A 23,698-nucleotide genomic window follows, 5' to 3' on the forward strand; every position below is an offset into this window, starting at 1 on the left:
CCAGCAGGAAGGGGGGGGGGGGGGGTTACCCCGACAACGTACAAATAAAATTATTCCTGGGAATACATGATATATGACTGAAATCAGCCTAAATTTAAAATAACCCTCACTAGGCATATAGCTGTATAGTAAAGACTGAAAATGTAGACAGTGCATGGCGAAAATCCTACGAAAAACTTTGAGGGGAAACGCTCTAGAAAATGTAGCAAACACAAATGCATAATTAAAATATACATGTAAAAGACACACATTATTATTTCTATATATTAATTATATATCATAGCGCTGTTCTCTATTCAATTTGACATTGTTTCACAAGTCTAATTTTAATTAGATTGCATTGTTTCGGCAATAATTTCAAAACATTTTTACATAGTTTGACAAATGTATTTCCGGAACTATTTATTCTGTGTCGGGTTTCGTTTTGTACGTTATTCATTCCAAAATACGCCACCTGGCGGCAGAATATTGCTGCTGATGCTGGAATGTGTGTGTACCTGCATTGTTTCTGTGCTGTCTGTCAGGTAACGTGTCTCTTGTCTAGAATTATTGCAGATTTAGATAAATTGTTACGGAATCATGATACCCAATGTTAATTAAGTTATTGATATCTGGTTCATGGTACACCATGCAGTCGTTCAACCAGTCTCGAATTTGACAAGAGGCTGAAGAGGAGTTCAAGTTTTATAGGAGCCGGTGGTTGATGAGTACAATCAAGTGATGGTTATTTATTTATTTACTTGTTTGTTTAAAATTCTTATTTTAGAGATTGTAATGGACCTGATGGTATGGTATCAGGTATTGTTAGCAAAGTACAGACTTCATTATATTTTCATTTATACATGTATCAAAATATGAAATCCCACGATTTCGAAATTTTATCAATATTAGCTCATGGCATGAAGGCAATCGAATGATTTCTATTGACCTTACTGATAAATTTCTAACTCCTATTACAAAAATAGTTTTTTAGCCGAAGGAATTTATTTGATTTACATTAATATTTGAAAATTTTTCACTGAAACCAACATGAACACGAAGAAACAAGTTTTTGTCTGAGTAATTTAGTAATTTATTTGTGATCAATATGAATTTTTCATACAATACACTGAACCAAAATTCTATGTGCCTAATATTATAAACACTTCAGAATTTTTCATACAGCTTTAGGATTGTGTTAGGTTGTCAATGGAATTGTAACGTTTCACTGACCGAAGAGAAAATTACATCAAAATAATGTTTCTTTTGAGTGCTTAATATTTAAAACAATGTCAAGGACAAAATAAACAGCAAGTATAAAGTGAGCACAACCTGTCTTTGCACAATGCAGACACCAAATATGATGTGATCCCAATGGCTCTGGCTTTATCCTCAACAATCATTTTGGACATTTTAAGTGTTTTAAGACTAATATAAATCCCAAAAAGTTGCCAATCATATTATGCACATGCAAAGAATACCAATTTAATGTTTCGACATTTCAATCGGCATCGTCCTATAGTACACCGTATTTTATCTGTGCTATTGATGAGAAGACAGACCTGTCTCAAAATGTTTTAAAAATTCAACATTAATTGTTCATTTGTAATTTTCAAATTAGTCTATCAGGGTGAATACTTACTTTTGTTAGGTCTGTATATATATATATTTCTCTGTGACAAATCATTCAGACTCAGTTCCAGTTTTAATTTTGTGAAAATTACATTTCTTTTTGTCAGATAATGAGATTATGAAGTTCTACCTGACATTGTATCATCACAAATCATATTGATATCAAAATGGAAATTCATTCATAATAGCTGTGTATAGTTTTTTTTACACTGTAGCAATGTTGACATAATAAAATTCTGGTATCCTTTTTTTCAATCACAGTTGTAACAGCTAGCTATTCTGGACGTTTGAAAAATTTGACATACCGCTATTCAATAATTTTGCGTCAAATCGCAGGAATAAAAAAATCATGAACAGAAAATTTTCATCATAATTTCAAATAGTTTACATCTGCCTGAGAAAAAAAAACGAGATTTTAAAATCTGCAAGATGTGCTTCTCACAATTATGCACACGAATGTTAATTCCTTGTGTTTAATTAGGAATTTACAGTGCATGTACATGTACTATAAGTGTCTCTTACTACAAATTTTAACCAAGAACTACTTACAATTCGTACTTACGTTTATTATCAAGATATAACAAGGCAACAAACGAAACAGGGAATGGAAATGCTGTGAATACTTAATCCTAGTAACAATATACAGATGAGCATTCCAGATTAAGTTTTCCCAGGTGGCTATGTAAACAAGAGTCTGAGCATAATGGATACCGGTATATCTTATAAATAAATAACATTTAATGATTTCCTTGCACCAAATAACAGTTCTTCACTTTCCCTACCATAAAAAAAAATAGTTTACATGATTGTTAAAAATGGTCATTTAAGCAAGATGATTTATATTGCATTTAATCAAAGCAAAGAATCTACAATCATTATGATTTTATTAGGTCATTTAAGGGGATGTGCAAGTATTTTTATCATTTAAAATAAAAACAGAATTTGAACTTTCTAAATAAACAAATAGACTTGTTAATAGTAAAGTAATAATCACTGATAATTTAGCAGTACATGTAAAATGATTTCGGTGTAAATTAATACAAGGGCTGCGTTTTATCAAAAAATTGCGACAAAGTCGTAAATATTTTCAGTCTCATGAAACGGACTTAAATGAACAAAATTTATATCAAACCATTTATTTACAAATATTTTGATTTCTATTATTATATTTTACAGATATTACAATAAAACATTGAATAGTTTTGTGATTAATAAACATTCATTAATTTTGTCGTAAGTTCTTTTGTAAAACGCAGCCCAGATGTTGATGAAAGTTAGTAAATGTTAATACATGTATTCAAAAGCTGGATCAAGAGAAGTGAGAAACATTTTAAAGCTTTTAAAGCTGTTTTTTTTTACATTATGAACAACAGATAAATCAGATAATCAATGCTATTATCAGGAAAGATCACTATTAAAAAAGTATCTATATGTAGTTTGAATAATCACTGTATTTGTATTAATGTGATTGAATAATACCGTAATCATTTGTTGGAAAACTGTGTTTGTTTTGAATTTATTGCCCTCCCTTATAACAGTCTTCACGACAAATTTTTTTCAGCACATGCCCTTCGGGCATGTAGACCCATCATTTTAACCCAGCCCACTCAAATTTTTACATGCCCAACTCAAAATTCTAATATTTACCGGTACATGTATTGTGCAACCAAAATAAATATTAAATAAAGGTTTTATATCAATTTTATCAGCGTTGTTCGTCTCATAATTTAGCAAACATATATACAATAGGTTTTACTAAACACTTCAATGATTATGATTGACGCTTATTTGACAAGTCGTACCAAGAATGTAGACTGCACAAAGCAAGTTACGCGAATAACTTGGGTACGATGGAAGAAATGGCAAGTAAACATATTGTACATTGACAGAAAATTTACACATGCCCTCTGGGCATGTAATTTGGCAATTTTACATGCCCGCCTGCAAATTTACCAGGCCCTGGGCATCGGACTCCCGGGTTATTTCGAAGACTGCTTATAGGTTTTATATTTTGAGGTGGCGTGAAATGGAGAATTAATTTTGGGTGGCTTAATGTTAAAAAATTGCAGGAAATACTTCTGAAAACCACTAAATTCAATGATAACAGATTTTTCCATCGTAAATTTCTGCAATAATTAAATGTTTTTTCTTTATTCTTCAGATAGTGAAAATATTGGGAGCAATATTAACTCCATTAAGTAATAATAAAGTTCACTGTTTTTACTGAATTGATAGATATGTATATCGGTATTTATAGAAAAATCATTAAAAAAGGTACAGAAATAGAAAGCTGGCACAGAAAATAAAAATACTGGCCTGGCCATCATCAACTTCATTAACTTTATTCTCTGAGCCTCAACTCTCAGTTTTACCTCAAATTTTGTTTGTGACAGTGAAGCCTGATAATTGCAGAATCAGGACAGAATTTCATCATTCCTAATAAGTTTTTAAGGTATTCCATATATTGAATGTTAGAGAATATGTATATTGAGGTATTGTGCCTTATTAGGTCCTCTATAATCAAAGTTATCAAAGCCCCCAGTATCATTTTTTTTCAGGTCCTCCATGTGGAGCTGTTTTGCGCCTCCATGTTGGTACTTGTTGATCTGGCTCCTTTTATATCTGTGTATTTGCCTGATTGATTGATCTGCCGATCTTGTTGATGCCTTTTAATACAATGGCCACAAGGAAAGGCCCTGGCAGCTTTCAGTGCTTCATTGATTAATAGAACCGCTGCTTAACTAGGGGATGTTGAGGTATTGATCCCAGTCTTACTGTTGATCTCTTTACTGTATGAGAAAAAACAAAACAAAAGCAAGTTCCAGCAGGGTTCTGTTTCAGTGCAGACAGTTAAATGATTCTAGAGAGTTTTTGGATTTGAATTGCTGGATTACTTTTCACTCCTACCAGTATGTATTGAACTTAGAGTATTGTGGCTAATTGTTTATGTATTGTATAGATAACAGCTAGGATTGGTCAATATGCCATGTCATGGCAGGACTCTTAGATAATTGTTTTGTCAATAGGTTTTGTTTGTTTAACAATTATTACTTTTATAGTTAGAGAGAGAGAGAGAGAGAGAGAGAGAGAGAGAGAGAGAGCGCTAATGCTTTTCTTTTCTGGTAGTACATTGTATACAAAATTAAGTGGAGGAACTTCACTCATGGGCTTGATCAGACTGAAACAATTTTATTAACCGGGTTTTTCAATGGAAAAATCCGCTTATAAAAATGGTGAAAAGGGCGGGTGGGCGGCTGCCAAAAGGGTACCCTCATTGTACGGATAACTCCTCCTACAGTTTTCAAGATGGGAAGTTGTTCTTTTGCAGATCAATTGTACATATATCAGAGGTGTGCATATTGCTAGGATTTTGATTTCCGATTATTTATGATAAAAAAAATACAAGCTTTTGAACTTAGTCATTTTTTGGCAAAATATTGCATATAGGGTACCCTTTCACCTTATCCATTTCACTGGATACGGGTTGACATGGATTATGGATACAGTTCACATAAAAGAAAACCCAGTTTGCTGTCACATTGACAGCTTTTCACTTGTTTGGAAATATTCTAGTACAAGTACTGATATTACACTACCAAGAAACCTGGTGCCTTTTCTGTTATGATCGATGCAGCACATCAACTTCTATGTAGAAAAGCATTAATGATTATACATGAATATTTAAAGAAGATGGTGTCGTACTACAAGCTAGTACTTTAAATTTGTAATGTAAGTGCTGGTGTTTTTATTTATCTTTTGGGACCAAGTGCTCTAAGCCAATTGTTGACTACTGTTATATTCTTTGTTGACGTATTCAATCATGACTGTCAGATGGATCCAGAATTTGTTTTTAAAATATGCGAATAAAAAAGTACTTATACAGTAATAACGGTACATATCGACGACTGGCTGTATATGTATTTATTAGGGAGAGTCCATTTAAGCATCATTGATGTTGGAAGTGTGATGAGATACTTTTCACCTATTAATTTCTCTAATGGGAGATTTCATGACTTTATACGATACAAACCATAATATACATGCAATCAACAATGCAGAGATCAATACAAGCTCCTATGCAAGAAGATAAAAAAAAAAAAATAGGTATTAATATATGCACATCTCAAAAATTGGTAAACCTTTTTTTCTTGCTGTACAGTATACAGAGGCTGGTAAACATCTGTTGTATATTCATCACCTGTTACACAAGGTAAACATGTGTTGCACATACTTCTGCATATTAATACTGAGTACACATACTTTGGAATGAGAGGAGGGACAGATAAGCAGCAGGTGACTGGTCTCTATTACTACAGTAACATATTGATTGAAACCTCACTTCTCTCACTCCGTTATTGACTAGAAATTATAATGTGTTAATTTTTCTGTGTCCTCAGATTGCAAGTTTCAGTGATAAGTGGAACACAGCATTATGGCAGTACTGTGAAACAACTTTTGGATGCCATGTAAATTTACCCATCCTTGTCTTTGAGTAGCATATCTCAAGGGATATAAGAGTATGAATAATGAATCGATAATAGAGGCTTTATTTTATTGCTCTTTGAGTCAGACAGATTGATACCGAGTCCTGTATTTCTCTGTAATATTTAGATTTTCAATTGTAGGACACATGATGTGGTTTATATGTTACTTATATAACGGGTTGTTGTAGGACACATGATGTGGTTTATTGCGTGGACCCTGAGGTCCACGCAGAAAATATATAAGCGAGGTTAAACCGGATGCTATGGGGAAAATTCAGTCTGCGCATGAGCTAGCCTGGTTCCTGTGCATAATGGGTAGCTCAGGGAACCAGGCTAGCACAAGTTTATCTGAATCGGGATCGGGATTCCTTGCCATATGCATATATAAGTTCAAAGGCGCTGTAATTATAAAGTTGTCGGTAAACAGTATAGAAACAAAGTATTCCTTTTAAAGAAATGATTGGCATGTGATATGAACTATCAGTATTATGAAATAAGTTAATGCTATGCCGAAACTACAACATGCATCAAATAGCATAATTTGCAATGTTTTGTTGCTTTCCGAATACACATGTAACTTAACTTTACATTTATAGTAGGCGAGGCTAGAGAACTTCCCGATTAAATTTTTTAAGCATTTAAGTATGATTGAATAATTATGTCACTATAAAAGTTTAAATCTCAAGAAAAATGCATCAAAATATGAAATTTTTTAATTTACACAAAGCTGTCACTGCATAGTTAATAAAGTAAAGCGAATCGTAATGTGTGTACAAATAGCAGAATTCACCGAATGCCTGATACCATACATGCAAACTTCATTCATAGATAGATCATAATTATTTTAGAAGTATGAATCCTTTAAATTCTGAGATAAAAAAATCAGGGCTATACATGCATGTATACGCAATACAACGTACAAATTAAGTGGTTAAAAGCAGAGGGCTAGATTCTCTGGAATCTCTGATAATTTTAAGGCTTTCACGTTTTCGTTGGAAACACATGCAAATGGTCCACGTATTGTAGTCCTTTTTTAAAGGACAGCAACTTGTATGTTACTTATATAACGACGTTGTTGTAGGACACATGATGTGAAGTGTACTGTCCATTAGGAGATTATAGGACGGGGAATTCCCAGGGAACAGGATGGAGCCCCGCCCAGCTGCACTCTACCCCCTGATTCTCCTGATATCCTCCACCCTAGCGACCGACATTGGAGCTATAGACAGTAATTTATGAATTTCTAACAAATCTCTGCCTGTTGTCTTTGTGTATGTGTTTGTTTGTTGTAGTATATGATATTATATGCCGTGTGTCAAATCAACTCATAAAAATTGTCTGCTACATAATGTTTTGCCACCTTTTCTTGGAGTTTTAAAGATTTTCTTCATCTTAATTTTATGATAAAGAAATTATAAGATAGGATAAAACCATATAAAATCTCTGAGATTAAACAAACTAAATGACTTTCATTACCTTTAGATAGTCTTAGAGAGAAAACCTCTTGGGTTTTGGAATTTTTCATTCATTATAGAAACATGAAATCCTACTTAAGTTAGGCCTAAACTAAAGTGATGGATTGGGATTGCGCCAGTCAAAACTCCTTTCTCATTAACAAGAAATGGATGCTAGAAACTCCTTTCTTTCACCAAGTTAAAATGCCAGGACTTCGTTATAATTAGATTATAATCATGATATTTATGTACTTCTGATTTTTATTTCTTTCTTCTTACACCCTCTGTTGAAAGATCAAGTTTTACAAACAGTGTATTGATTTTTGTGTTGTAGGAAAACTAAGTTTTACTTATTTGTTAAATTGAGTTCATATGATTTGATGTTGTAATTTGCATGACCTTTTTATTTTGTAGTTTTGTTTCTAAGCTTCAGTTTTTCCTGCAGTTTGATTTCAGTAAGTTTTCTTCTTTTCTGCATTTATTTATTTACATTTATTCATATAGATATGTTTATGCAAGTTGGAATTCCCAACCACTATTTCATTGTTAAATAATTTACTATCAGTATTTTAGGAGCCATCCCAAAAAAGTTGCATGTTGATACAACCTCCTCACAAAGCTTGATATTTACACTGTACAATTACCTAAGAAGCTGGTTTATTCTGTACCTGGGTTAAATGTAAAACACATCTGTTTTTGAATTGATTACCAGTAGTGAATGACTCATTTAGCCTTAAGATGCATATAAAGTTAGACAAAATTTAGTTATGTAAATGGTTACAAGGGGAATAGAATTTTAGCATACCCGCAGGTATAAGAGTGACTTTTTGAATATAGGAAATTATTCCATACCTACTAGACCAATTTGAATAGATTTTGATATAAAAAAAAAGAAAAAAAAAAAGCTGCAAAGAGCTTATTTGTGTTTGTGTGACATTTATGTATAAATACCTTGTAAAAACATACAAAGAACCCTAGGGTGGTAGAATGCATCAAGAAAAATGTAAATACAAAAAATCAATTAAACAAAATTGCAGTAAGATACTCAGCTCATAACATTTGATTATTACTTCTTCCTGCCTCGGAAGTGTTCCTATAAAAAAGAGCATGTTGAGAAGGAAGCGTGGCAGACACAACAGCTTCCTTCTGATCTCAAATGTTCAAGATCATTAGTTAATATCCCATCAAACATATTCTTACTTTTAGTAGAGGAAACACTTCAGCTTTTCGACTGAAGACTCATTTCAGTAAGCATTTATATGGCTCATGTTATTGTATTGAAATCTAGTGAGGTGCTTGTATTACAGTTCAACACAGATAAGCAATGTTGTCTATGGGCCTCTCATTTTTTTTTTTTTTGGGGGGGGGGGGGGAGGTCATTGACAATTGAAAATCTACATATTTACCTCTAATATTTTATAGAGGTATATCAATGCATAGCCAGGATAAGTTTCTATAGAAAATCTGTTTGTGGCCTTGCTCACTTCACACTTTGGCTGGTAGATGACCCCTGTTTATTATTGAAGGTCCAGATGTACCTAGTATATATACTACTAATATCAGGTTTATAACTGATCTGGTACTAGAATTATGCACTTTGCTGGGCAATTCATTTAGGCTTACATGGTAAGGAGACCAGAAACTAGACACCAAAGGACCACTCATATTGATTCCAAGATACACAAGAATAAATCGGTATTCATGTATCATATAAGCAGGGATGGGGTAATGGTAATTTGTAATGGTAATTGAGTGTAATTAATTACAATTGTTGATGTAATTAAAAGTAATGTGTAATTGACAATATTTTCAATTACATTTAATGGTAATTTAATTAATTACTTTCAAAAAAGGCATGTACCGGTAATTCAAATTACTTTTTCAATTACATTCAATTACTCACTGATGTATTATGTGAATAAGAAATTTGCATGTCCCCTATCCATTGTCTCCCACACTTCCTATAGTACATCAGTATTAAACAAGCAAAGAAGACAGACACTAGGGTAGCTGTCAAGTTAGGAAGAATTGTTAAATGCATTAACTCTTATTGTTTGTTTATTATTAGATATACATGTTTTTAACATAAACTTTTTTAATGAATGACGATCTAATCATAAGGATCCCAAATCTATGAATATCAATGTGACAAATATTTATTAATTTGTTAGAGACCAAATTATTTTGATGGTATGCTCAATCTCTTTTCCTTAAAATGTTTATTATTTATTGGAATAATTTATGTTTCTTATTGAGTTGGATAAAAATTATCTGTTTATTTTACAATTAAAATCAATGTTATTTGTTAATGAATTGCATAAATTATGAAGTCATGCTTTTTAATTGACCTTGAGCTATGGCTTCAATATGGTTTTCAAGTTTTTATTGCCAAATCTGTTCACTTGGTTGGTTCCAATAATGACCATTAGACCAATAGGTGTGAATTGTGATAACAACTATAGCCTGCTCTCTATCCCCGTTTTACCTGTATTTTTCCAATGTGTTTGTAGGAAGAATTGTGGATGTAAATGTTGAGTTTCAGTGTCCAAGAAAAGACTTATAGACATGATAGATGTAGGTTAGGGGACATAAATAGTGAACGAGAATGAGCATTAAATGCAGTTGAGAACATCTGTAGGTGTTGTAGCTAAACCAGTTTTCATTGACAAAATTTGTACACTCATGTCAATTCAATAAATGTATTTTTCTGAAATGTAATTTGTAATTTAATTAATTACATTTGCAAAGTAATTGTCATTTAATTAATTACATTTGAAAATCCATGTAATGGTAATGGTAATTTAATTGAAGGATTTATGCAAGTAATTGTAATTTAATTAATTACTTTCGAATGTAAATGACCCCATCCCTGCATATAAGTAGGTCAAGTAAAGGTTGGTGGAGATGTAAGCGTTCTATTATTTATAGCTGTTATAGCCAGGGACTGGCCCCGTGACTAGGCTATTACAAACACCAGAAAACATTTGTGCACATTAGACATCATAACCTTATCTAAAGACAGAAATTAAGGCTGACTAAGTTATAAATTAAATTTTCTAAAATACAATTATTTATATATTATAGATTGCAGTGGTATACCAAACAGAATCATTTTTTTATGTTCACAAACTAAGGATAAATATTCAAAACATACAAAGTAACAACAATTTCCACATTGGAAATTACCGTACTTGTCTTTTAGCTTCTTCAACAATAATTATTTATATAGAGCAAGCAAAAAAATTTAGCTTCTTTTGGGACTTAACGTGATAGGCTCCTGGGTCAGTCTTTATAAGAGAGGAGACCTTACGATTGATTTACGGTGTCAAGGTCGTCAGTTTCAGAATCTGAATAGGAAGGGCAATATCTACACCTAACAGACACTACCTAATGGACAGTAGTCACACAATGCAACCACTACAGGGAAATCAGGAATCTCCTACTGCTAATAGTTAAAGGGTCAACAGATTAAAGGTTACAGACTAAATACAGAAATCAGAAATACTATACTGCTCATGAATTCAGGGTTAAGAGAGATTTGTAGACCAAATACCAGTAGTTGATTTTGAATGACCAGTATCTTTTTACATCAGTTATGGTTCTTCTTTTTAATATTTATCTTATATTGTATAATGATATAGTAATAAATTTTGATTTATTTGCTTATGATAGCTCATTAATCATTGTATGTCTGATGGTAATTACCCATCAAATAGAATGCATGAATTCATATATACATGTACATGTAATGTACATGTAATGTACACAATAAATATTGTCCTATTTTAGAAGACATGTATATTACTGGTTTACAAATTACAAGAATGGTTTTAAATTACATTTTTTCCTCAACAAAATGTATGTGGAGACGGTCCCCTATCCTAACAGTTCCCTGGTGACTTTCAGTGTACATGGACTCCTATGGAACCTGCCAGCAGTCTTCCTTCTTTGAGGTCCATGATGAGGGGTACCTGGTCCATGCTAAGGGCAGCGGCCAGGCTTACCAGACCATGCGGTGCTCCCTAAGGTTCAGAGCCGCAAGGGACCAGCAACTGTGTGTCAAATTCAACAACTTCGTCATCGATGACTGCAGTGTTAACTTCAAGGTGTTCCAAGAAAGCCAGCCAATAGATTTTGCTAGGCAGCCAAAAGATGAGTGTCTATTTGTAAGTACTAAATGGGATAGATCTACAAATGCAGTTAAAAAAAAAGAAGAAAAAAAAGATGTACAATGGGGCATGCATGTATTTAAAAAAAAAGTTGAGTCTAAAAATTGTGAATATATATATATATATATATATATATATATATATATATATATATATATATATATATATATATATATATATATATATATATATATATATATATGCGCCACTTTGTGTAGTGGTGTATGCTAGTGAATAATTTTCTGATGTAGAATTGATAAGATTAGAATTTACTGTTTTCAACATTGATTTTAACATAGTGTAAATTTAGAAACAGATGCATTTGATAGCAATGTTTGATTTGACGTTTCGTATTTTTACTAGAGGAATGTACTCCACTTAAAATATTAGGTTATACAGTTGCAAAAGTAGGGAGAAATTCTGGAAAACTCAAAACTGGGAGTTTTGACAGTTAGCAATTCAATGTTTTGTTTGATCAAAATAACCCACATGGAAATTTAAAAGATCAAGTGATGTAATTTAAGGAAAAAAAACCAACTTTGAAAACCATAATTTTAATTTTAACAAATTCTGAGACCATATGTGGTACTCTTTTGAAAAATGGGGAAACCTGTTGAGCATGTGCATCGAAAGTAAAAAGCCAGTTAAACTTTTAAATCAAAATACAAGGCTACTGTTGTAGTTACAATAATATTCTGTTGGAAATTTTATTTGGATATATAATTCATAATGTGTATGAAGCATGGAGTTTTGTCTTGCAGAGACACTACAGTTGCCAAGACTCACCTCAGATCGTGTGTAGCACGGACCGTTATCTTACACTCCAACTGTACAAGGAGCGGATCGACGCTCAGGGCTACAGTCTGCTGCTGCAGGTGGTCCCTAAAACCATGAAGAGTTAGTGTCTCGTGTTCTTCTGATGTTTGATTTACATTAGAACAGCACATTGTTACTATTGTGCTGATATACCAGCTATAGATATATATATAAACAAACCTGAAATGTGATGGCATTCTTTTATTTTTAATCTCATTCCTTTTGCATCTGTTTTAAGAATAAGCATTAAAAATGGTGCCTTTATAAGATTAGTATCATTAATTTAAAAAATCTTAGCTGCAATCAATTGCCCTCCTATTGCATCTACTTTAATGATTAGCATTGACACAGGTGCCTTTTCAGATGAGATCATAATGTCGTTGTGGATGATTGTGGGCGTGATTCTGGGTGTGGTGATTGTCATCGTGGTGTTAGCGGTGGTCATCGTCCTCTGCTGCAGGAAGGACAGGCACCACGGGAGGGTGTTCAAAAAGAAGAACAGCAAGCCTCGCTCTGGTGCTCAGGGGAGACTACTGGAGACTGGGCCAGAGCCTTCGGGTAGGTGTTCATCCTAAATGAACAGAGGTGTTTTTGTAGAAATTCTTATAAATTTTAATGCTTTTCTTGAAGATGGCTCAAGATTAAGTTGTTAGGCTTATCCTGAATTTGATGCAGCTTCAGTTTATGCTGGCATAAATAGTTTACTTGACTGCATGACTGAAGTTTAATCAAGTTATTTCACAAATAATTATGGTAGTCTGAAGTATGTAGTAATATAAGGTCTCCACACATCTATTGTTGCTGTAGCAGATACACAATGCTTTATTTGTTCACACTAGCCTATTTATTGTTACAATAGCTGATACACAATGTTTTATTTGTTCACACTAGCATAAAATTGTTACAATAGCTGATACACAATGTTCTGTTGACAGCTCCTCCCCTGGACTCTGATGTGGAAATGCATCACCACATACTGAATAGCTACGGACAGTTTCCAAACGAGCCCCCTCCACCTTACCAACCCAAACCTGAGCCCGTCTAGCAAAAGCCAAAGGAATAACAGATTCCATGACAGGGAGATAACTCATGCCAGGACAAGATAAACTCATCTACTCAAAACAGGGATGCAGCAGTTTTATTTTTATAATGGCCTCAAAACAATAACTTTTTGTGAAAAAAAATATGTTCACCGAGGAAGCCATGTTTTGTCACCTTTACCAAAAGTTATTATTTTTTTCTTAATATGAATCATGTTATTTGCTTTATATGATGAACAACATCTTTTATATTTGATTTTTAGAGTTCCGCGATTGAACATGTCAGTTTATTTCATATATGGATGTGCCATGAAGATAATGCAATGAATATTCAGATTTACTTAGTTTTATATGATTATTTTTTCTGAGAAAATTTTTGAGTGATTTAATTTAGACAATGGACTCATTTGTTATCATCTCATTTAATGCCATTCCTATATTGATGCTACAGATGCAGTAAATATGAATTTACAGTGGAATTTGTATGTTTGTTTAAAGATAGTGTGGCTAAAATTCAGATACATACCATTATTGTTATAATAAGGAATAGATAATACAGATTCGGTTCATGTTCTGATTTCATGTTTCTCCAAAGGTGATTTTTTTATATGTAATGTTCATAAGAAAAAATGTGCAATGGACACCTTTTGATGAAATATGTGGGTATTCAATGATGAGAAAAGTTGTGTATTTAACTGATAATTCACTGGAACAGAAGAAAATTTACCAGGAAGATTGATATAACCCATAAATGCCACCAAACAAAGAAACTATTTTAGTATGTCTGTATATCGTGTTTTAACTTACCCTGGGTTCATAGAAACAAAGGAATAAAAATGATTTATTTTTGTTGTAAGATGCAAGTTTGAGATGTCATCATTGAATTGTCAGAACTGCAAAAAGTTTAGATTGATTTTCACTAAAGCAAAGTTGTGTGTATAACATTGATTGGCGTCAGATATTGAGAGGAAGCAGAGACAATGTCAGATGATGCCCGATGAATTGTGTGTATTTATTTATTTGATATAGCTGTTGTATTCTCATAGGTTTAAAGCATGTTGTTATTGGCAGATTTTTATTTTACGTTACTTTTTGAAGCAGTTTTGTGATGTAGAACTAATCAAAACAAATTAATTGTTGCTTATTTATAGTATTTATTTGTAATTACCAGATGCAAGTACCTGTAGTGCAGTTTATTTACTTCGCAGATTTTTGTATGAGTAGTTAACTGAAACTGCAAAAACATGTAGGTTATGTATGGAATGCTTAAAATGTTATTTACATGATTTATTCAGCTGTATTAAATCTTAAGACAACTTGTAGGCATTGAGGCTTTTGATTAAGCATTTATGAACATATAACTACTAGTACTAATATTAATTTGTGACTTTAAGGGCTGTTTTAGCCAAGTTTTTTTGTTCTGTACATTGACTTATCACAGTTTACACTAGATTGTAAACCAACTTTTATTTGTGATGACTTTATTTTTGGTTTACCCATTGATAAAATTATTATGGGGAACTATTTTGCATGACCAAGCCTATGTTGGTAGTTTTAGACAATTGTAAGAGACATTTAATATCTTGTTCAGGGCAACCAATATCAGCAACAATGAGACTTTCAAAATTCTTGCAAAATTTCTCACACACAAATTTAATGAATAAAAGTTGGCTTTTGTACAATATCAGTATTTCACAATCATTGGCAGAACACTGCATTAATGAATACTTCAACTGTCTCATTTAATATGTTTTTGTGTAAATCAGAGGTCCACAAAATTGGCATATCATTCTTTTACAAAATGCATATTTTAATTTATGCTGATCCAATATTTGTCATTGTAATCTGATTTATATTGTATAGAGCTATATATACACATGATGCAATGGGCCATATGACTAACATTGATGTTCATGTATACGTGTTACAAGAACTATAATTTGTTCAGCCTGACTGCAGGCTAGTCTTATATTATGAAGCTATTAGGTTGGAAATATGATACATGCCTAAATGTGATCACATGTTGATAACTTTTGAGTTTATATAAGGATTATCTGTGCTTCAAAGTGCTCTTAATGTTTACATAAAACAGTGAGCCATGTTTTGTTGGTGTTATAATTTTATCGACTGAGTTTTCGCCGGGTTCTTGGCTTCCTCTGAATATCATTAATTAACCTCCTCTCTCTAACATCAGTGCCAATGAGAAATATTTAATTGTAAGTTGTCGAACTTGTTTCTTGATCGCTATGAAATAGATATATAGATCAGTGATCAATAGGTACTGTAGATTCCTTATTTTACGTAAGTACTTAAATCCGTGATTCCGCCGTTTTCTATCAAGTTGCAGGAACATAAAATCGCGAATGCCGAATTTTTCTAATAGTTTCATGTAGTTAACATCCATCCAAAAAATAGAAGCAAGATTGAAAAATTCACGAAATTTACTTCTCGCGATATTACGTGGATATTAATAACTCGCGTTTAATTAGGGATCTACAATATAGGATAAGATCTATAATTGGAAAACGTACATGAAGATCAATTTATATCATTCAGTTAAAGACATTAATGAGAATGAATTTTTGATTTGTTGCAAAATATAATATACATGCATAACATGTCAAATGAAAAATGGCGCGGGTATGATGTTGCGAAAAGTGGCCCAGATGTTGTTTACCCATAATGATTAGCCTGATTCATGACATTTGGCAAACTTAGGGCCTATTTTAATTCCCCAACAAATATTCTTTCTAACTACAAGAGTTTTGTGATCATATGCCAACAGTAAGTCCAACCAAGTTGGCCCCATAATACATCACCAACTATCAATATTTGGTGTTGGGCCACCGTTGGCTTAATAAACTGATAAATGTAACCAAACGGCGACAATACAACCGTATTATGAGATTGGGCCAACGATGTGCTGCTAGCTGGGAAAACACACAGAGAATTTGTAAAAAGGTTATTATTATTTTTTAATAACTTATAAATAACATAGAAAGCAATTTCACAACACAGTCAGTTCAACCTCGCGAAACAAAGTATGGCCATGAGAAGTGATAGATTTCCATTTGAAATACTAGAAATTATCTTTTCGGATCATAGTGATATTGATATCGCATGTAAAAAGGAAAAACACGAAATAAACGCATTGATTGTAACGGTACTCAACATGCAGCTAGTGATATTAGTATCCTTCTTTGGTGTCTTAATCATTAAAATTAACACATATTTACCACCCCATCCCAAGAGCTTAGCCCTGGGGTCTCAACGGTCTCCAAATTTAACTTAATTAGATAATATATAGAGGTTTCGAAAGACAAAAAAAATAAAATTTATTTTGAAATTGCATTTAAAATATAGATTATATAATTATTTTTATACGATTTGCCTATTACTGATTTTTTTAGATTACTGAATTTTTAACCGGTTACCATCATTCCGACCGAGTTATCGGTTAACCGGTTATTGATTGCCATCCCTATTTAATTTTTTTTTTGAAAATGAAAACAACAAAAAAAAGAAAAAAAGCTAATTTGTATTTTAAAAAATGTACATTCATATACATGCGTTTATATATTATTGAATTTGATAAATAGCCAAAGCTACTGAAAAAAAAATGAAGTTTGTGTTTTTCAAACTGCCTGACTGGCTGGGTTAGGACTCTACCTGATTTTAGGCCTATATATTGACCAGGTGAGCAATTTGGCATTTGGGGCCTCATGTTTAAAGACAAGGTTTTAAAAACTAAAAAAAAATAAAAATAAAGCATACTTCCACATTATAATGATTAATATATTATGGCAAGTTTAAAAAGTTTAAAAATAAAACAGGAAATATGCACACTTTGTATTGTTTTCATGTACAACTTAACTTTCTATGCAAATAAACGAAAACGTCACATCCGGCTTCATGGCGCTTGGGGAACATATCAATGGTAAGATTGTAATGTTTACGTGTTTTGTGAATTTTCATGTTTTACTAACGATATTTCTTTGACGTTTTTTCTCTTAATATCTCACAGCAATTTATTTGATAAAACTATTTGCACAACTTCCACGAAAGGTGCAGGAAATTTCTACTTGTAAAACTTGTGATGGAAGATGTGACGTCACATTTACTTTACGGCCTCATTAATGTGACAGCAACGGGGGTCTTTTCAGAAATGATAGTTCTGAAAAGTGGGATATTCTGTTCATGCCATCCGAAAAGTTTCTCTGATCAGATCTGTAATAACAGCGATTTGTACATCTGGGTTTTTTTTATATGCAGAGGTATTATAGATCTTTAAACCTCACAAAGGAATATATTCTGATATTACACACACCCCTCAAAATCCACCCCTCATTAAACTCATTGTGTGTATTATCACACTGATAGCTTTGAAAATTGTTCATTTTCATAACGTTTTATTTTTTAGGCTACGTAAATTAATGCATGCAGTATAGCTAAAGTATTAAAATTTCAGACTGGGAGCTACAGACCTGCAGCTAGATATAGTCAAACCATGTTATCCAGAAGTTGAAAGGACTTTAAACAAGATATTGAGAAATGGTGGCTTCTATTTCACTTCAATGTATCCCAGGATTTTAATAAACCAAAATATAATTAACTAAATTTGATGAATAATTGGTCTGTGTATTTTAAAATCTCCATAAATAATAAAAATGCAAAGGATTAAGTCACAATAAGTTATATCTAAATTTATGTGTCTATTTATAACAAAATGAAAAATGTTAAAATAGTTATTGTTTTTCTTTATAGAGCCTTGGAAGTAAGAAAATGAAGAAATAGTGTAAATCATGGCTTACAACCTCCCTGACAGCATGAACATTGGCATCTACACGGGGCAGCCCTTGCCACAGAACATCATGATAGCCCAGCACAACCCTCCAGGCCCCTCCCAGGCCCATGGGCTTGTTACACGGCCCAGCACTGCCACCACCTCTCACTACTCCCACACCAACACCCCGGGCTACATCATGGTCCCCACCAACAGCCTACCCCCTACCACTCTCAAGTCCAGCACTACCAGCTCAGAGACCAAACTCATGAAGCCGCAGATACTGGAGAAAATGAGGGCACTCAGGGATCGTGGCAAATACTGTGACGTGGCCATAGATGTGAAGGGAGTGCGGTTTCATGCTCACCGAAATATTTTGGCGGCTTGGAGTCCTTACTTTGATTGTCAGCTATTGAGTGAGAATCATGTGATGCGGGACTTGTTGATTGTGAACTATGACAGCTATGAGGTGTTCTCAGACTTGCTGGACTTCCTCTACTCAGGGACCATTGCCCCCAGAGAGACCAATTTTCTCCAGCTTCTTCATTTAGCCGTCAGCTTTCAGATTGATCTCTTGAAACATTACTGTGAGGAATTCTTAAGGAGCAACCTCCATCTTGGAAATTTCCTTAGCACGTACTTTTTGTCACGAAAGTATAACCTGAAATCGCTGGAAGAGTTTATTGTGAGTTTTATTCAAGCTAACCTGTCTGATGTTGTCAAACAGATTGAATTCCTGACTTTACCTGCAGATCGTTTTAACGCCATCTTATCCAAAGGGTACATGGTGGACCTGAAGCCAGAAATCAAACTCTTCCTCATCATTAGCTGGGTAGGGTACGAAGTTCGGGACCGTGAATGCTTCCTTATTCAGCTCTTAAGACATATTGACTGGTCCATTGTGGCAAGTGATTTTCTGCTGGAAATCAGTAGAACAGAGAACTTTTTCACCACTCATGAATCCAGTCTGTATCTTTTGTTACAGACCCTGTTTAGTTCGGGGATTTCCCTTGGTCCGTACGCTGATCATTTCCCTAGCCTTCGCCAAACATACTCCCACATGCTCAACGACATTGTGAAAGCAGGACTGATTGACGCATATGAAGAAGAATTCTATCCTGTGACTGCCTCTGGAGTTTGTACAAAGTTTTTGAGGTCTGATGCCTGTGTTGGCACAGATAATTACTATCACACTACAACAGAAGTTGAAAAGACTTGGGAGGAACTGCGCAGTGTTGTGTTTAGCCCACCTACCCAACAAACAAGTGTCTATGAAAGACAAATCAATGATGTGGAAAAAGAAAACAAACTGTTTTATCAAAGTTCAAAGCAACAGAGCAATCAGACTGAAAATCGGCATGTAGAGGAAGAAACCAAATCCAGTAAACGAAAAGGAAAACCAAGAAAAATGGTCCTTGCAGAAACTCCAGAAAAAGTACATAGTCGGGAACTAAGTGAAAGTTATAATCCAACAAAACACCAAAGAACTGTGCATTTGGAAGAGAAAAAAAGGAATGAAAGTCCACCGAAGAAAAGGCAAAGACAGGCAGGGAAAGGAAGAGGGAGGCGATCCGTGAAATGTGAGCCAGAGAGTCCTCCAGAAATTGAAGATGCTGCAGTGGAAGAGGATGATGAAGAAATGATTCCAAGAGTGCAGAAGAAAAGCAAGAATGAAGAAAATGTAGATGATGATGACAGTGTTAATGATGATGTTGAAGAGAGAGAGACAGAGGAAGATGAGGAGGAAAAGAATAATGAAGATGATGAGTTTGAGGAAGAAGGATATTATGACAACGAAGACATGGAAGAGGATGAGGGGGATGAAAAGGACATTCTAGACAGATCAGAGAGAGACTTTGAAGGTGAAGATTTGCATGATGATTCAGAGGAAGAGGATTGGGTCCCGGAGGAAGGTGTCAAAAAAGAAGCAAAATTGAAAGGTATCCGAAGGTCCAGCCGACCGCCAAAACCTTCCAGGCTTGTCCAAAAAAAGAAGAGAGCAAAGCTGACACTAAATACATGTAGTAGCAAGAAAACAAACAACAAAGAAGTTTTCCCATGCAGCTTATGTGAATACGAGACTAATACCCAGAATAGACTTGATACTCATATGAAACGAATTCACGAGTGCCATATGACATACAAATGCATGATGTGTGACTACTCCACAAAATGGAATAAGGCATTCTCGGAGCATCTAAAGGAGGAACATTTCAAGGGGCCTCCATTTAGGTGTAGTGAGTGTGACTTTACCGGGAAGAAACTCCATGTGCTGATGTCACATCGCACTAAGCACGGGGAGGACCGTCCTCACGCCTGTGATTTCTGTGACCAGCGATTCAAAACAAGAAACAACGCCCTGGCCCATATCAAAATACACTCGGGTAAATCAATGTTATCTGGCTTCTTTATTTAATCAAAAATAGATTATTGAAATTTTGTGGCCTTGTAATTGACATTTTAAATTTGAAACACATGCTTTTGAAATTGTCGACACCTTATCTACAGTAAAAATATTTGACAATCAGCTATTATTTATTTTGATCATTTCATATGTATAGGGCTTCGACCTTTTGAGTGTGACATTTGTAAGCGTACGTTTGCCACCAAGAACACGATGGAGCAGCACATAGTGACCCACAGCAGTGACCGTCCGTACCTGTGTGACGAGTGTGGATTCTCCTCCAAGTTCCAGTCTCACCTTATCTCTCACAAACGGATACACACAGGTATTAATTATAGAGATACCTATAGCTGCTCTTATACTACAAACCAGGTATTGTAGGCGTATGATAGATATCTGTGGTATCGTCCACAAAGGATACACACTATTATACTTACTGTCTGCAATATTTCTGACAATATGATACACATTGTGACACAGGTAAATTAACGTATAGGTACCTATAGCTGCTGTTATATGGCAAACCAAGTACCATATTTGTGTGATAAATGTCATCAAGATTTGCTAGTGGTCATGTTCATGTGTTTCACTTTGCATTCATGCAAGTGTTAGAATTTTCATCACATAAGTGTGAAGGAACTAATCATAATATGGCATGAATTATTCACAATACTCAGAAAACATAATATGATCATGGCCCTGGGTCATATCAATGACGTGGAAGACTTTTGATGGGTTTCTGGTATTGCTTTTCAAGGAAAAACTCAACTTGAAGTTTTTGAACTCTTTTATGTTACAACATCATATACAGAATTGCATTACAAAAGAATCTTAAATGATAAAACATGATTTTAATTATTTTTTTTTGTCAGGTGATCTGTTTGCATGCAGCTATCCTCAGTGTCCATACAAAACACCAAAGAAAAGCCAATTAAAATGTCACATGAAAAGTCACCTGAACATTCGCCAGCATATCTGTCTGACTTGTAACAAGGCCTTTATTGAGAAAAGCCATCTGGTACGGCACCAGAAAATTCATTTAAACGAAAAACCATACAAGTGTCAGGAGTGTAACTACCAGACAACTCGACCAGACAAAATGAAAGAGCACTTTGCAAGGCATCACGGCCCGGACGCTTCTGTGAAGACTCCGTATAAACAGAGGAAGCCACGGGCCCAAAGCCGGAAAGTGAAACAGACACCGCCTTCATTTCCCCATTTTGATCATGCTTCATACACGATACCCCCGAACCACCTCCAGAGTGACCATGAAGCATATACACTGCAAGAGAAAGAAAGACCGTCAGATTTCAATTCTTTTATTCAAGACATTCGCATGCACCTTTCTGTGGAAAACAGCAATAGCGGAAATATGGAGAGCATGACAATAGTTAACGTGCCAATCATGGCGGATCAGATGGTGGACTCCGCAGTAGGAGACAATAGACTGGCCATTGCTGATGCTGCACAGAACTCGGCGGCCACTTCTACAACAATGGCCATCATTCAGGATGAGCACCAGGCTTTTGTTGCGCAGCAGAACATGCAACAAAATAATGCAGCTTTGCAGCAGAACATAGGGCAGGGGGGACAAAACCAGGACTACGGGGGGCTGGGGGCATTCATGACTCTGTTTTGAGACTGTATATTCTCCGTATTGTTGTTTTACCACTTAAATACTAGTCTTACTGTTGATATTTAATGTTAAACATTTTACCATTCTGAGTTTTTGTGGATATATTTCACCCGAGACATGTTTGTTATATTGTCATTGTGTAATCATGGTTGTATATTTATGCATGAGAGAGAACAAATAATGAAATATTAAAAAAAATATTACACCAATATTTGTTTAATGTGTCTGACTTGGGTTAACCTGAAGACCAGTGAATTGATTATGAAGTACCAAAGTGAGGATAAATATAACTGAAATGTCATTGTTTAATTTCTGCGCTTTAAAGTAAAGTAAAGTAAAAAAAAATCTGTTAGTAATATTTTGTAAAATATATAAAACTCTTCAGATAATGACCAAAAATAAATTATGTGCATGCACGCCTCATAACAATAATGCTACAGCACAGAGATCGTGCAGGAATGTTGAGAAATAAAACAAATTAGAAAAGTACCAAGTATAAATGTACATACTTGTCAATGTGTCAGACATTGCAGTTCTATATTAAAACAAGTACAGATGCACAACTTATAAGAATGTATGTTTGTTATTTCTGCGATGGATTTGACAGGCATTTAACGCTCTTGTACTTTTAATGTTTTGTTTTTTTTTAATATTTCAAAATGGATTTTTGGTTAGATATTTGTTCAATTAGAATTTTTGCAAACAATGATTTTATTTAATTTAAATGTGATGTACATTGTACTTTCATGCGCATCAATTTAAGGTGTTCCATTCCACCCTGAGCTCTGGTTTTGTTTTAAAACCCAGACTCCATTGATCATAAATGATCGATCAGTAAAACGGATTTCAAATTGTAAAGCAAACTTCCTCTCACAATATATATAAAAGATCGCTTGCATAACATTTATTTTTACACTTCAGATGTTTTGATTAAACATTGTTAATTGCAGTCCCTGGAACTTTTAAAAAAGTCTAATGGGGTTTTAGTTTTATATAGATTTGAATTAATATAAGAATATTATGTAGATATTACATTGACATATCAATTATTCATAATATAATAATTACTGTTATCAAATAAACTTAAATGTCGTAACGAACATTTCTGTATACATTAAAGATTTATACATTTTCTAATTTTATAACAAATCATTAAAGATTTGTGCAATTTCTTATACAATTTTATTTTCTTGTTATTTTCCTTAACAATTTATCTTAAAATTACAATAGTGAGTCGGCGTAAGAAAAGATATAAATTAGCATGAATAAAAACTCGAATAAACAATGAACGATCTAATATA

At 33.9% G+C, this 23,698-nt stretch overlaps 2 protein-coding genes across 7 annotated transcripts; both read left to right on the forward strand.

Annotated features, from left to right (window-relative positions):
• Window positions 1-426: 426 nt before the first annotated feature.
• Window positions 427-15,678, forward strand: LOC105346514 (uncharacterized). 4 transcript variants are annotated; one of them, XM_034448500.2, is made up of 6 exons: window positions 427-524; window positions 7,177-7,323; window positions 11,456-11,715; window positions 12,480-12,615; window positions 12,886-13,092; window positions 13,470-15,678. In XM_034448500.2, exons 2-6 carry the CDS (start codon window positions 7,242-7,244, stop codon window positions 13,577-13,579), a joined length of 795 nt encoding a protein of 264 aa, XP_034304391.2. In that variant the 5' UTR covers window positions 427-524; window positions 7,177-7,241; the 3' UTR covers window positions 13,580-15,678. The 4 variants fall into 4 exon arrangements, with proteins under 4 accessions (XP_034304391.2, XP_034304390.2, XP_034304394.2 ...); XM_034448499.2 differs by lacking the exon at window positions 427-524 and adding an exon at window positions 4,338-4,520; XM_034448503.2 differs by lacking the exon at window positions 427-524 and adding an exon at window positions 4,350-4,520 and having other exon boundaries at window positions 12,898-13,092.
• Window positions 15,679-17,438: 1,760 nt separating this feature from the next.
• LOC105326228 (uncharacterized) lies at window positions 17,439-22,611 on the forward strand. Of its 3 annotated transcripts, XM_034450485.2 has the most exons (5): window positions 17,476-17,511; window positions 18,043-18,128; window positions 18,339-20,741; window positions 20,919-21,086; window positions 21,634-22,611. In XM_034450485.2, the coding sequence occupies exons 3-5, from the start codon at window positions 18,377-18,379 to the stop codon at window positions 22,398-22,400; spliced, it is 3,300 nt and encodes a 1,099-aa protein (XP_034306376.2). In that variant the 5' UTR covers window positions 17,476-17,511; window positions 18,043-18,128; window positions 18,339-18,376; the 3' UTR covers window positions 22,401-22,611. The 3 variants fall into 3 exon arrangements, with proteins under 3 accessions (XP_034306375.2, XP_034306376.2, XP_065937158.1); XM_034450484.2 differs by lacking the exon at window positions 18,043-18,128 and having other exon boundaries at window positions 17,439-17,511; XM_066081086.1 differs by lacking the exon at window positions 17,476-17,511 and having other exon boundaries at window positions 18,043-18,150.
• Window positions 22,612-23,698: the final 1,087 nt, after the last annotated feature.

This window comes from Magallana gigas, chromosome 4 (assembly GCF_963853765.1).
Source record: "Magallana gigas chromosome 4, xbMagGiga1.1, whole genome shotgun sequence".
Taxonomy (NCBI): domain Eukaryota; kingdom Metazoa; phylum Mollusca; class Bivalvia; order Ostreida; family Ostreidae; genus Magallana; species Magallana gigas.